This window comes from Balaenoptera physalus (assembly GCF_965194825.1).
Source record: "Balaenoptera physalus genome assembly, chromosome: 2".
NCBI classification, from domain to species: Eukaryota; Metazoa; Chordata; class Mammalia; order Artiodactyla; family Balaenopteridae; genus Balaenoptera; species Balaenoptera physalus.
In genome coordinates, this window is record NC_138883.1 from 84,018,868 (window position 1) to 84,031,238 (window position 12,371).

The 12,371-nt window shown below is 37.2% G+C and overlaps 1 protein-coding gene and 1 long non-coding RNA gene across 2 annotated transcripts in view; one reads left to right on the plus strand and one right to left on the minus strand.

Moving 5' to 3' along the window:
- BUB1B (BUB1 mitotic checkpoint serine/threonine kinase B) overlaps positions 1 to 12,371 on the plus strand; it is a 60,542-nt gene that overhangs the window by 33,484 nt on the left and 14,687 nt on the right. The window contains exons 12-15 of the mRNA XM_082442941.1: positions 195 to 244; positions 1,374 to 1,434; positions 1,569 to 1,674; positions 4,738 to 5,012. Coding sequence (XP_082299067.1) covers positions 195 to 244; positions 1,374 to 1,434; positions 1,569 to 1,674; positions 4,738 to 5,012 — 492 coding nt within the window. The remainder of the gene's footprint in view (positions 1 to 194; positions 245 to 1,373; positions 1,435 to 1,568; positions 1,675 to 4,737; positions 5,013 to 12,371) is intronic.
- The window catches only part of LOC309651127, a 63,750-nt gene that overhangs the window by 23,563 nt on the left and 27,816 nt on the right, over positions 1 to 12,371 (minus strand). The gene's annotated exons all lie outside the window — the stretch shown is intronic.

Below are 12,371 nucleotides of genomic sequence, written 5' to 3' on the forward strand. Positions count from 1 at the left end.
CAAATATAATTCTATGACAATTTTAATGACTGAAGGTTCTCTCTTAAAGAATTTGGTTTAATGGTACTAGAATATTTTCTTTATCTTAGAGTGAAGAAGATTATATTTAATAAAAAGACCTCTTGGACATTTAAGAATTAAATAATTCTTTCTGTGGGTACTAAGCACATGTTTTAAAACAAAATTCTTCACAGGGAAACTTCACTTGCAGAAAACATTTGGCAAGAACAGCCTCATTCTAAAAGTGAGTTTTATTTGACAATCTCTTGAAGACCTTACTGATACAAATGCATTATGTAATAAGTGTAAACACTTTTCTTGATTGTGGTAAAAGGTTTTGAAAGAAAGCAGAGAGAGGGACTAAGGTACTGTTATCTTTGAATCATGGAATTCAGTTATAAGCATATGATTCAAGATAGGTTAGACATTTGAAAGAATATTTTTATAAAATAACTCATTGCTTTCAAATATTTGGTTTAAATGTAATTTAAATTTATACTAACTACAAAATAATCTTCCACTTTACTTAGTGTACTCTAGCTAAGCATATCAGTAGTACCCAGCAGCCAAGAGTGGAAAGTGGTTTTTTGGAAGAATGAGGGGGGAAAGCTTACAACTAAAGCTATTTTATATTCAAATTTGTTGTATTTTCAGAAACATGTTAAAAGTGGTAGAAACATGAATATCCATCTATAAATAGTTAAAAAATTCAGTAGAATCTGATTAAACCTCTAATTCTAACCATTAATTTATAGGAAATGCAAAGCATAGAAGAACATGTGAAACAGAATATAATTGGCAAAAAATCCAGCATTATGGGGCAAACAACGCAGTTTCTAAAATAAAAAATTAATAGCAAAAACAAAAACCCTATAAAATAAAAGCAATTTAAGAGGCATTTCAACTAGTCACAGTGTATGAATCTACTTTGCATTCCTAATTCAAACTTTCTAAAAAGTTTTGGTAAAATGTGAAAACTCTGACTGGATATTTGAATACAGAAATTTTTAATTCTATAAGTATGATAATGTTTTGAGATTATGCTTTTTAAAAAGAGGCTATCTCTTTAAGAAATGTGTACTAAAATATTTACATATGCAATGATATGGTGTTTTGTATTTGCTTCAAAATAATCCAGAATTGGGTTAGGTTTGGGGGAGTAGTGGTGGGAAATAAAGATGAAACAAGATCATCCATGTTTAGGTAATTGTTATTAAATGATGTCTACTTTTATATATTTGAAATTATTTATTATAAAAGATAAACAAAATTGTCTTTCTGCTTTCAAACAGCAAAAATGTTAATTGACCTAGTTGTCTTGAAGAGTAGGGCATTTACTCTTAAGAGTGTAAATTTAGTCTCTCTTTCTATAGGTTCCAGTGTACCTTTCTCCATTTTTGATGAATTTCTTCTTTCAGAAAAAAAGACTATCAGGTTTGAGGGGTTTTTTGGTTTTATTTTGTTTTGACAATTAAAAGTTTTCTGTTATCATAAATGAGGATGAAATAGGGGGTTACTGTTATCTATGTTAAGAGAAAAATTGCTAAATGAAATATGTCTTTTTCCAGTCCTTCTGCAGATCCCTCACGGGTTTTAGCCCAACGAAGACCCCTTGCAATTCTCAAAACTTCAGAAAGCATCACCTCAAATGAGGATGTATCTCCAGATGTTTGTGTAAGGAGCAATATCCCTAAGTTTATATAAATGGACTAGTGGATAGTTTCATTCAATTATCACAAAAGTTTAGGGTTAAAATGAAAATCACTGGCTTGAAATAAGCACGTGAAAAGACACTCAACACCATCTGTTATCAGAAAATGAAAATCAAAACCACAGTGAAATATTGCATACATGCTCTAGGATGGCTATAATCAAAAAGACAAAATAACAAGTGTTGGTGAGGATGGGAAGTAACTAGAACCCTCATACTTTGCTGGTGAGAATGTGAAATGATGCATCCTCTTTGGAAAACAGTTTGGCAGTTCTTCAAAATGTTGAACATAGAGTTACCATATGATCCAGCAATTCCCTCCTAGGTATATATCCAAAAGAATTTAAAACATATCTTCACACAAAAAACTTTACATGAATGTTCATAGCAGCATTGTTCATAATAGCCAAAAACTGGAAACAACCCAGTGTTCGTCAACTGACGCATGGATAAACAAAATGTTGTGTAGCCATACGATGGAATATTATTCAGCCATAAGAAGGAATGAAGTACTGATATATCTTACAACATGAATGAACCTTGAAAACACTGCTAAAATGAAGCCACACACAAAAGAACACATATTGTATGATTCCATTTATATGAAATGTCCAGAATAGGCAAATCCATAAAGACAGAAAGTAGATTAGGGATTTCCAGGGGATTAGGGAGAGAGTGGGTTGGAAAGTGACTACAGATGGGTATGGTGTTTCTTTTTGAGGTGATAAAGATGTTCTGGAGTTAGATAGTGGTGATGGTTGCAAAGCCCTGTGAATATACTAAAAACCACTGAAATGCACACTTTTAAAGGGTGAAGTTTTTGGTATGTTAATTATATCTCAATTTTTTAAAGTGGGGAAAAATCACTGCCTTGAAAGCTAAGGATCTTTGTTCTTTTTATATAAAATGTTTACGAAACATTGGCAATGAAAGAGTTATGTGAACCAACCTTTTTTTTTTTTGTAGTAATGTTTTAACCACTGTGGACTAGTGACATAATAGTACTTAGGATAAAAAAAGACCCTTGTAGACATTCAAGACAAAGTAAATAAACTTTATCAGTGACATTTCATTGAAGTCTCAAACCAGCATCTGGAAGCTTGTCTTGAGATTGAAGGGAACTAAGTATGTTTAATCTGAAGACTTTTAAAGGGAGACATGATCAGTAGCTATAGTGATTTAAAACAGTATATTCTCTACATCCTAGGGAATGACTCAAACATGTTTTTATTTACTTATTTATTGAGGTATATTTTATATTCATAAACTGGACAAATATTAATTTTTATATATGTGAATATCCACGTGGTCTTCACCCATGTCAAGATACAGAAGATTTCCAGCAACCCAGAGGAACCTCGGGAGCCATTTATGACTAAAAGTGCTCAGGCCCCATTCCAACTATACTGAATTGGAATTTCCAGGGATAAAACCCAAGCATGTATTTTTATTGGTTTTAAATAGTTTCCCAGGTAATTCTAATATAGGTAATCCACTGACTGCTATGAAAAGATAATGATGTGGAAGAATAAGTTTTACATACTGTGTTCTGGAGAATACCACCAGAGAATAGATGGATAGGCTGGGTTTGGAGGTAGTGGTTCTAGGTTCAGCTGTTCAAGGATGGACTAAATTATTAAAGGGGTAAATCTCAATCTAGTTTTTTTGTCTTAAACCTTTTACTTGAATTTTGTTAATAGATACCTACCAGGATTCTTTCCCCTACAAAAAAAAAAAATTTAAAGTGTCTAAACTAATAGGGCCATAAGTAGAATTTGCATAAAATTTATTCTTAGAATGCAGACATCTATTTTACTCTAATCTTACATTTTTTAGTTTCACTTATTGTTTCTTCTAGATGTATCTCACCTCTACTAAATAACGTTGAGTCAGAAATTCAGAGTATATATCATATTGGTAATGATCTAGAAAATTAATATCTAGTATCTATAAGGGTTAAATGAAATAGGCACTTTTGTGTACTTCAGGTAAATGTATAAAGTGGTACAATCCCTCCGAGGGCAGTTAGGCGGTATGTATAAAGACCCTTAGTGTTCAATTACCTTTTTGACCTGATAGTTCTACTTTTATGAATTATTCCTAAGAAAGTTAACATATTCTTAAAGATTTAAATCTACAAGAATATTTAAAATAGTTTTATGACAGTGAAAAACAGGGGATAACCTAAAACATTTGGTCAACTTCTGATAGACCCACAATGTTACCATCATGTTTCTAAAGAATTTTTAATAGCACAGAAAAATATACTAAAAAATATAATGAGAAGGAATAATATAGACTAGCATAGATGCTATAATTTCACTTGTTTTAAAACCTCTTTTTTAAATGCATAGAATATGCTTGTGCATGTATCCTACCAGATGTACATGGTCACAGCAGTTGCCTCTGGGGAGTAGTAACTGGAGTGGAGACGTCAGGGGGAATCAAGTGTGGAAGGGAGACTTTTTCACTATATATCCTTTTAAACTAGTTGACTTTTTAAAACTATATACCTGCATTACTTTTAAAGACAAAGGCGTATTTTAAATGTTTTCCATTATTTTATACTTTTTTTCCCATATTTTCTACCATGGTCATGAATTACCTTTAAGAAATAAAAGAGAAATTAAACATTTGTCAAAGAAAAAGACTTAAAAGCTAGGAGGACAGCAGATTATTGGAACATATTGTAGGCCAAAGCCAGAAGAAAAATAGTATTAGTCCTCTAGTTCCTAGGTGAAATTGGTTGGGAAAAAAACATTGTCCAGTATTTTTCCTTTGTATGGAGAATCCTCACAGTGTATTTTTTGATGAAATATAATTTGCTGTTTTCATAATACAAAACCTTTTTCCTCAAATGTAATGATGTGCTTTTTAAATTTGTCTTTCTCTAGAGATTCTGATATGATACTTTTGCACCCTGTGTTAAAAATCACTTATCTAAATATGTATCTCTTTCACTAAAAAAGATAGGCCATTCATATGCTCACTGAAATGTATGAGCTAAATTTTTTGTGGTTTTTCAGGATGAATTTACAGGAATTGAGCCCTTGAGTGAGGATGCTATTATCACAGGTTTCAGGAATGTAACTATTTGTCCTAACCCAGAAGACACTTGTGACTTCGCTAGAGCAGCTCGTTTTGCATCCACTCCTTTTCATGAGGTAATATCCTTGAAGGATCTCCCTTCTGATCCTGAGAGACTGTTGCAGGAAGAGGACCTAGATGTGAAGACTTCTGAGGACCAGCAAACTGCTTGTGGCACTATCTACAATCCAACTCTCAGCATCAAGAAGCTGAGGTGACTGGTGATTATAGGTTGTACAAATCAGGTTGTTTGAAGGCTCTCTTATTCTGTGTGTGCTTGTCAGTTATAACAATCAATTATGAAGCTTTTACTACCTGCTGGGTACTGTGCTAAGTGCTTTACCTGACAGCTGGGCTCCTCCAGATAAAGTGTTAATGGGATTTAGTAACTGATTTGATTTTAAGGGTTAAAAGTAAATTTTTCTGGTTATGGTATCTTTGAGAAAACTCAGCAAAGTGTACCTGACTGGTAGAGACGAGGCATTTATTTTTCCTTTAATATTGAGGTTAAAATAATGGTAGAGTAGGTTGATGCTAATTTCAAATAGGCAATTAGAGACATGTTTTTGTTCTTTTTTTAACATCTTTATTGGAGTATAATTGCTTTACAGTGTTGTGTTAGTTTCTGCTGTACAGCAAAGTGACTCAGCTACATGCACACGTATAGCCCCATATCCCTTCCCTCCTGTGTCTCCCTCCCACCCTCCCCATCCCACCGCTCCAGGTGGTCGCAAAGCACCAAGCTGATCTCCCTGTGCCATGAAGCTGCTTCCCACTAGCTATCTATTTTACATTTGGTAGTGTATACCTGTCAGTGCTACTCTCCCACCTCGTCCCAGCCCACCCTTCCCCCTCCCCGTGTCCCCAGGTCCACTCTCCACATCTGTGACTTTGTTCCTGTCCTGCCCCTAGGTTCATCAGAACCACTTTTTTTTTTAGATTCCATATATATGTGTTAGCATACGGTATCTATTTTTCTCTTTCTGACTTGCTTCACTCTGTATGACAGACTCTAGGTCCATCCACCTCACTACAAATAACTCAATTTCGTTTCTTTTTATGGCTGAGTAATATTCCATTGTATGTATGTGCCACATCTTCTTTATCCATTCATCTGTCAATGGACACTTAGGTTGCTTCCATGTCCTGGCTATTGTAAATAGTGCTACAGTGAACATTGTGGTACATGACTTTTTTTGAATTATGGTTTTCTCAGGGTATATGCCCAATAGTGGGATTGCTGGGTCATATGGTAGTTCTATTTTTAGTTTTTTAAGGAACCTCTGTATTGTTCTCCATAGAGGCTGTACCAATTTACATTCCTACCCACAGTGCAAGAGGGTTCCCATTTCTCCATACCCTCTCCAGCATTTACTGTGTGTAGATTTTTTGATGATGGCCATTCTGACCGGTGTGAGGTGATACCTCATTGTAGTTTTGGTTTGCATTTCTCTAATGATTAGTGATGTTGAGCATCTTTTCATGTGTTTGTGGGCATTCTGTATATCTTCTTTGGAGAAATATCTATTTAGGTCTTCTGCCCATTTTTGAATTGGGTTGTCTGTTTTTTTGATATTAAGTTGCATGAGCTGCTTGTGTATTTTGGAGATTAATCCTTTGTCAGTTGCTTTGTTTGCAAATATTTTCTCCCATTCTGAGGGTTGTCTTTTCGCTTTGTTTATGGTTTCCTTTGCTGTGCAAAAGCTTTTAAGTTTCATTAGGTCCCATTTATTTATTTTTGTTTTTATTTCCATTTCTCTAGGAGGTGGGTCAAAAAGGATCTTGCTGTGATGTATGTCATAGAGTGTTCTGCCTATGTTTTCCTCTATGAGTTTGATAGTGTCTGGCCTTACATTTAGGTCTTTAATCCATTTTGAGTTTATTTTTGTGTATGGTGTTAGGAAGAGTTCTAATTTCATTCTTTTACATGTAGCTGTCCAGTTTTCCCAGCACCACTTATTGAAGAGGCTGTCTTTTCTCCATTGTACACTCTTGCCTCCTTTATCAAAGATAAGGTGACCATATGTGCGTGGGTTTATCTCTGGGCTTTCTATCCTGTTTCATTGATCTATATTTCTGTTTTTATGCCAGTACCATACTGTCTTGATTACTGTAGCTTTGTAGTATAGTCTGAAGTCCGGAAGCCTAATTCCTCCAGCTCCGTTTTTCTTTCGCAAGATTGTTTTGGCTATTCGGGGTCTTTTGTGTTTCCACACAAATTGTGAGATTTTTTTTGTTCTAGTTCTGTGAAAACTGCCATTGGTAGTTTGATAGGGATTACACTGAATCTGTAGATTGCTTTGGGTAGTATAGTCATTTTCACAAAGTTGATTCTTCCAATCCAAGAACATAGTATATCTCTCCATCTGTTCGTATCATCTTTAATTTCTTTCATCAGTGTCTTATACTTTTCTGCATACAGGTCTTTGTCTCCTTAGGTAGGTTTATTCCTAGGTATTTTATTCTTTTTGTTGCAGTGGTAAATGGGAGTGTTTCCTTAATTTCTCTTTCAGATTTTTCATCATTAGTGTATAAGAATGCAAGAGATTTCTGTGCATTAATTTTGTATCCTGCTACTCTACCAAATTCATTGATTAGCTCTAGTCGTTTTCTGGTAGCATTTTTAGGATTCTCTATGTATAGTATCATGTCATCTGCAAACAGTGACAGTTTTACTTCTTCTTTTTCGATTTGGATTCCTGTTATTTCTTGTTCTTCTCTGGTTGCTGTGGCTAAAACTTCCAAAACTATGTTGAATAATAGTGGTGAGAGTGGGCAACCTTGTCTTGTTCCTGATCCTAGTGGAAATGGTTTCAGTTTTTCACCATTGAGGATGATGTTGGCTGTGGGTTTGTCATATATGGCCTTTATTGTGTAGAGGAAGGTTCCCTCTATGCCTACTTTCTGGAGAGTTTTTATCATAAATGGGTGTTGAATTTTGTCAGAAGCTTTTTCTGCATCTGCTGAGATTATCATATGGTTTTTCTCCTTCAGTTTGTTAATATGGTGTATCACGTTGATTGATTTGCGTATATTGAAGAATCCTTGCATTCCTGGAATAAACCCCACTTGATCATGGTGTATGATCCTTCTACTGTGCTGTTGGATTCTGTTTGCTAGTGTTTTGTTGAGGATTTTTGCGTCTATGTTCACCAGAGATATTGCCCTGTAGTTTTCTGTTTTTGTGACATCTTTGTCTGGTTTTGGTATCAGGGTGATGGTGGCCTCATAGAATGAGTTTGGGAGTGTTCCTCCCTCTGCTATATTTTGGAAGAGTTTGAGAAGGATAGGTGTTAGCTCTTCTCTAAATGTTTGATAGAATTTGCCTGTGAAGCCATCTGGTCCTGGGCTTTTGTTTATTGCAAGATTTTAAATCACAGTTTCAATTTCAGTGCTTGTGATTGGTCTGTTTATATTTCCTATTTCTTCCTGGTTCAGTCTCAGGAGGTTGTGCTTTTCTAAGAATTTGTCCGTTTCTTCCAGGTTGTCCATTTTATTGGCATAGAGTTGCTTGTAGTACTCTCTCATGATCCTTTGTATTTCTGCAGTGTCAGTTTTTACTTCTCCTTTTTCATTCCTAATTCTGTTGATTTGAGTCTTCTCCCTTTTTTTCTTGATGAGTCTGGCTAATGGTTTATCGATTTTGTTTATCTTCTCAGAGAACCAGCTTTTAGTTTTATTAATCTTTGCTATTGTTACTTTCATTTCTTTTTCATTTATTTCTGATCTGGTCGTTATGATTTCTTTCCTTCTGCTAACTTTGGGGTTTTTTGGCTCTTCTTTCTCTAATTGCTTTAGGTGTAACGTTAGGTTGTTTATTTGAGATTTTTCTTGTTTCTTGAGGTAGTATTGTATTGCTATAAATTTCCCTTTTAGAACTTCTTTTGCTGCATCCCATAGGTTTTGGGTCGTCATGTTTTCATTGTCATTTGTTTCTAGGTATTTTTTGATTTCCTCTTTGATTTCTTCAGTGATCTCTTGGTTATTTAGTAGCGTATTGTTTAGCCGCCCTGTGTTTGTATTTTGTACAGTTTTTTTCCTGTAATTGATATCTAGTCTCATAACGTTGTGGTCAGAAAAGATACTTGACATGATTTCAATTTTCTTAAATTTACCAAGGCTTGATTTGTGACCCAAGATATGGTCTATCCTGGAGAATGTTCCATGAGCACTTGAGAAGAAAGTGTATTCTGTTGTTTTTGGATGGCATGCCCTATAAATATCAATTAAGTCCATCTTGTTTAATGTGTCATTTAGAGCTTGTGTTTCCTTATTTATTTTCATTTTGGGTGATCTGTCCATGGGTGAAAGTGGGGTGTTTAAGTCCCCTACTATGATTGTGTTACTGTTGATTTCCCCTTTTGTGGCTGTTAGCATTTGCCTTCTGTATTGAGGTGCTCCTATGTTGGGTGCATAAATATTTACAATTGTTATAGCTTCTTCTTGGATTGATCCCTTGATCATTATGTAGTGTCCTTCTTTGTCTCTTGTAATAGTCTTTATTTTAAAGTCTATTTTGTCTGATATGAAAATTGCTACTCCAGCTTTCTTTTGATGTCCATTTGCATGGAATATCTTTTTCCATCCCCTCACTTTCAGTCTGTATGTGTCCCTAGGTCTGAAGTGGGTCTCTTGTAGGCAGCATATGTACGGGTCTTGTTTTTGTATCCATTCAGCCAGTCTATGTCTTTTGGTTGGAGCATTTAACCCATTTACATTTAAGGTAATTATCGATATGTATGTTCCTATTACCATTTTCTTAATTGTTTTGGGTTTGTTATTGTAGGTCTTTTCCTTCTCTTGTGTTTCCTGCCTAGAGAAGTTCCTTTAGCATTTGTTGTAAAGCTGGTTTGGTGGTGCTGAATTCTCTTAACTTTTGCTTGTCTGTGAAGGTTTTAATTTCTCCGTCAAATCTGAATGAGGTCCTTGCTGGGGAGAGTAATCTTGGTTGTAGGTTTTCCCCTTTCATCACTTTAAATATGTCCTGCCACTCGCTTCTGGCTTGCAGAGTTTCTGCTGAAAAATCAGCTGTTAACCTTATGGGGATTCCCTTGTATGTTATTTGTTGCTTTTCCCTTGCTGCTTTCAATATTTTTTCTTTGTATTTAATTTTTGATAGTTTGATTAATATGTGTGTGGGTGTGTTTCTCTTTGGGTTTATCCTGTATGGTACTCTCTGTGCTTCCTGGACTTGATTGACTATTTCCTTTCCCGTGATAGGGAAGTTTTCAACTATAATCTCTTCAAATATTTTCTCAGACCCTTTCTTTTTCTCTTCTTTTTCTGGGACCCCTATAATTTGAATGTTGGTGCATTTAATGTTGTCCTAGAGTCTCTGAGAGTGTCCTCAATTCTTTTCATTCTTTTTTCTTTATTCTGCTCCCTGGCAGTTATTTCCACCATTTTATCTTCCAGCTCACTTATCCGTTCTTCTGTCTCAGTTATTCTGTTATTGATTCCTTCTAGAGTATTTTTAATTTCAGTAATTGTGTTGTTCATCACTGTTTGTTTGCTCTTTAGTTCTTCTAGATCCTTGTTAAATGTTTCTTGTATTTTCTCCATTCTGTTTCTGAGGTTTTGTATCATCTTTACTATCATTACTCTGAATTCTTTTTCAGGTAGGTTGCCTATTTCATCTTCATTAATTTGGTCTTGTAGGTTTTTACCTTGCTCCTTCGTCTGTAACAAGTTTTTCTGTCGTTTCTTTTTCTTTTTTTTTTGATGAATGGTGCTGTATTCCTGTCTTACTGGTCATTTGGCCTGAGGCGTCCAGCACTGGAGTTTGCAGGCAGTTGGATAGAGCCGGGTCTTGGTGCTGAGATGAGGACCTCCGGGAGGCCTCACTCTGATTGATATTCCCTGGGGTCTGAGGTTCTCTGTTAGTCCAGCGGTTTGGACTCGGAGCTCCCATCACAGGAGCTCAGGCCCGACATCCAGCCTGGGAACCAAAATCCCGCAAGCTTTGTGGCATGGTAATAAAAAAAGGAAGAAAGAAAGAAGAAAAAGAGCAGTACAATATCAAAGAATAAAAAACAAAATAAAATTAGAAAGATAAAAAATATATTAGGAAAAATAAACTATAATTGAAGCAACTGCAACAAGGTAAAATAAAACCACAGCAGAAAAAAGGGGAAAAAAGGAGTGTGGGGTGGGGAAGAAGCCAAAAGGAGAGATTACTAACAAAGTATAAAGAATAAAATAAAATTAGAATAATAAAAGATTAGGAAAAATAAAAATATAAAAGAATCAACAACAGTGAATCAACAAGGTAAAACAGAACCCAATCTTAAAAGAGGAGAAAAGAAAAGAAAAAAAGCCTTGACTATGGGGGCAGAGTTTAGGCAGGGGCGGGGTTTAGGGTGGGGCAGGACCTAGGGCGTGGGGGTGCAGTTTGAGCGTAGGGCGGGGCCTCTGCTTAGGACCTGCACAGAAGGGGAGAGGCAGCACATGGAAAGAAGGACCTCTAGAGTGTGGCGTTTGGAGTTTGGAGGTAGGGCCTTGAGTGAGGGTGTAGGGGCGGGGCTTGGGCTCTGCAGGGCAGGAGGGAGACTCCGAGGGCAGAGGATTAGGCCCTGGAGCCCAACAGGCTTCCCAGTGCCTGACTGGACATGGAAGGCACTGGCCGTGTTACCTTCCGTTCCTTCATGCCCCTCCCCGACGGTCTCTGGCAGGGTCTCCCCCACCTTACCCCCACTGGGCCACTGGACCCCTAACCATGGGTGGGTCCCGCTGGGTGTAGGAACTCCTTCCCTCCCCCAGACACCCCTCAGGGGTGCTGGTCACTGAGGTCCAACCTTTACTTTTGCTCCCCCTTCCCTCCCTCCCACTCCCTCAGGACCCGCACGTCTGGAGAGGGCCTCAGTGGGCAGAGGATCAGGCCCAGGATCTCAGCAGGTTCCTGGGGGTCCAAGTGGGCAGTGGAAACCTGGCCACTCTCCCTTTTGATCCTCTGCCCTCCTAATGGTTCCCCAATTTCCCCCTTTTGGCATGGGATCCCTTAACCTCCCTCAGGCGCCCCTGAGGGACGCCAGTCCGGTCCCCCCTCCACTTCTCTTCCCCCTTCACTCCCCCCACGCCCCACGTCCTACCTGGTGGCTGGGGCTTCCTCCCATCCCCTTAGATGTCTGTGGTCCCCCACCAGTGCCTGGTAGGTGCCCTAGTTGTGAGGAGACACGAATTCCGCATCCTCCTGGTAGCCATCTTGACTCCACTGGAGACTTGTTTTTTTAAAGTATCTTTTGATAGAGAGATGGAAATGAATAAAGAAGAGGGGGGAATGGCATAGAGAGCCAGGGACTAAGCCTTGTGATCTCTCCATATTTAAAAGTCACCTGATTTAAACAAACTTATTCCAGTTTTAGGAATATTCTTTTTTTTTTTTTTTTTAAGGAGCAAGCTGCTTTTTTTTTAAATTTTATTTTATTTATTTATTTTTGGCTGCATTGGGTCTTTGTTGCTGTGCGTGGGCTTTCTCTAGTTGTGGCGAGTGGGGGTACTCTTCGTTGCGGTGCGTGGCTTCTCATTGCAGTGGCTTCTCTTGTTGCAGAGCATGGGCTCTAGGGTGGGCTTCAGT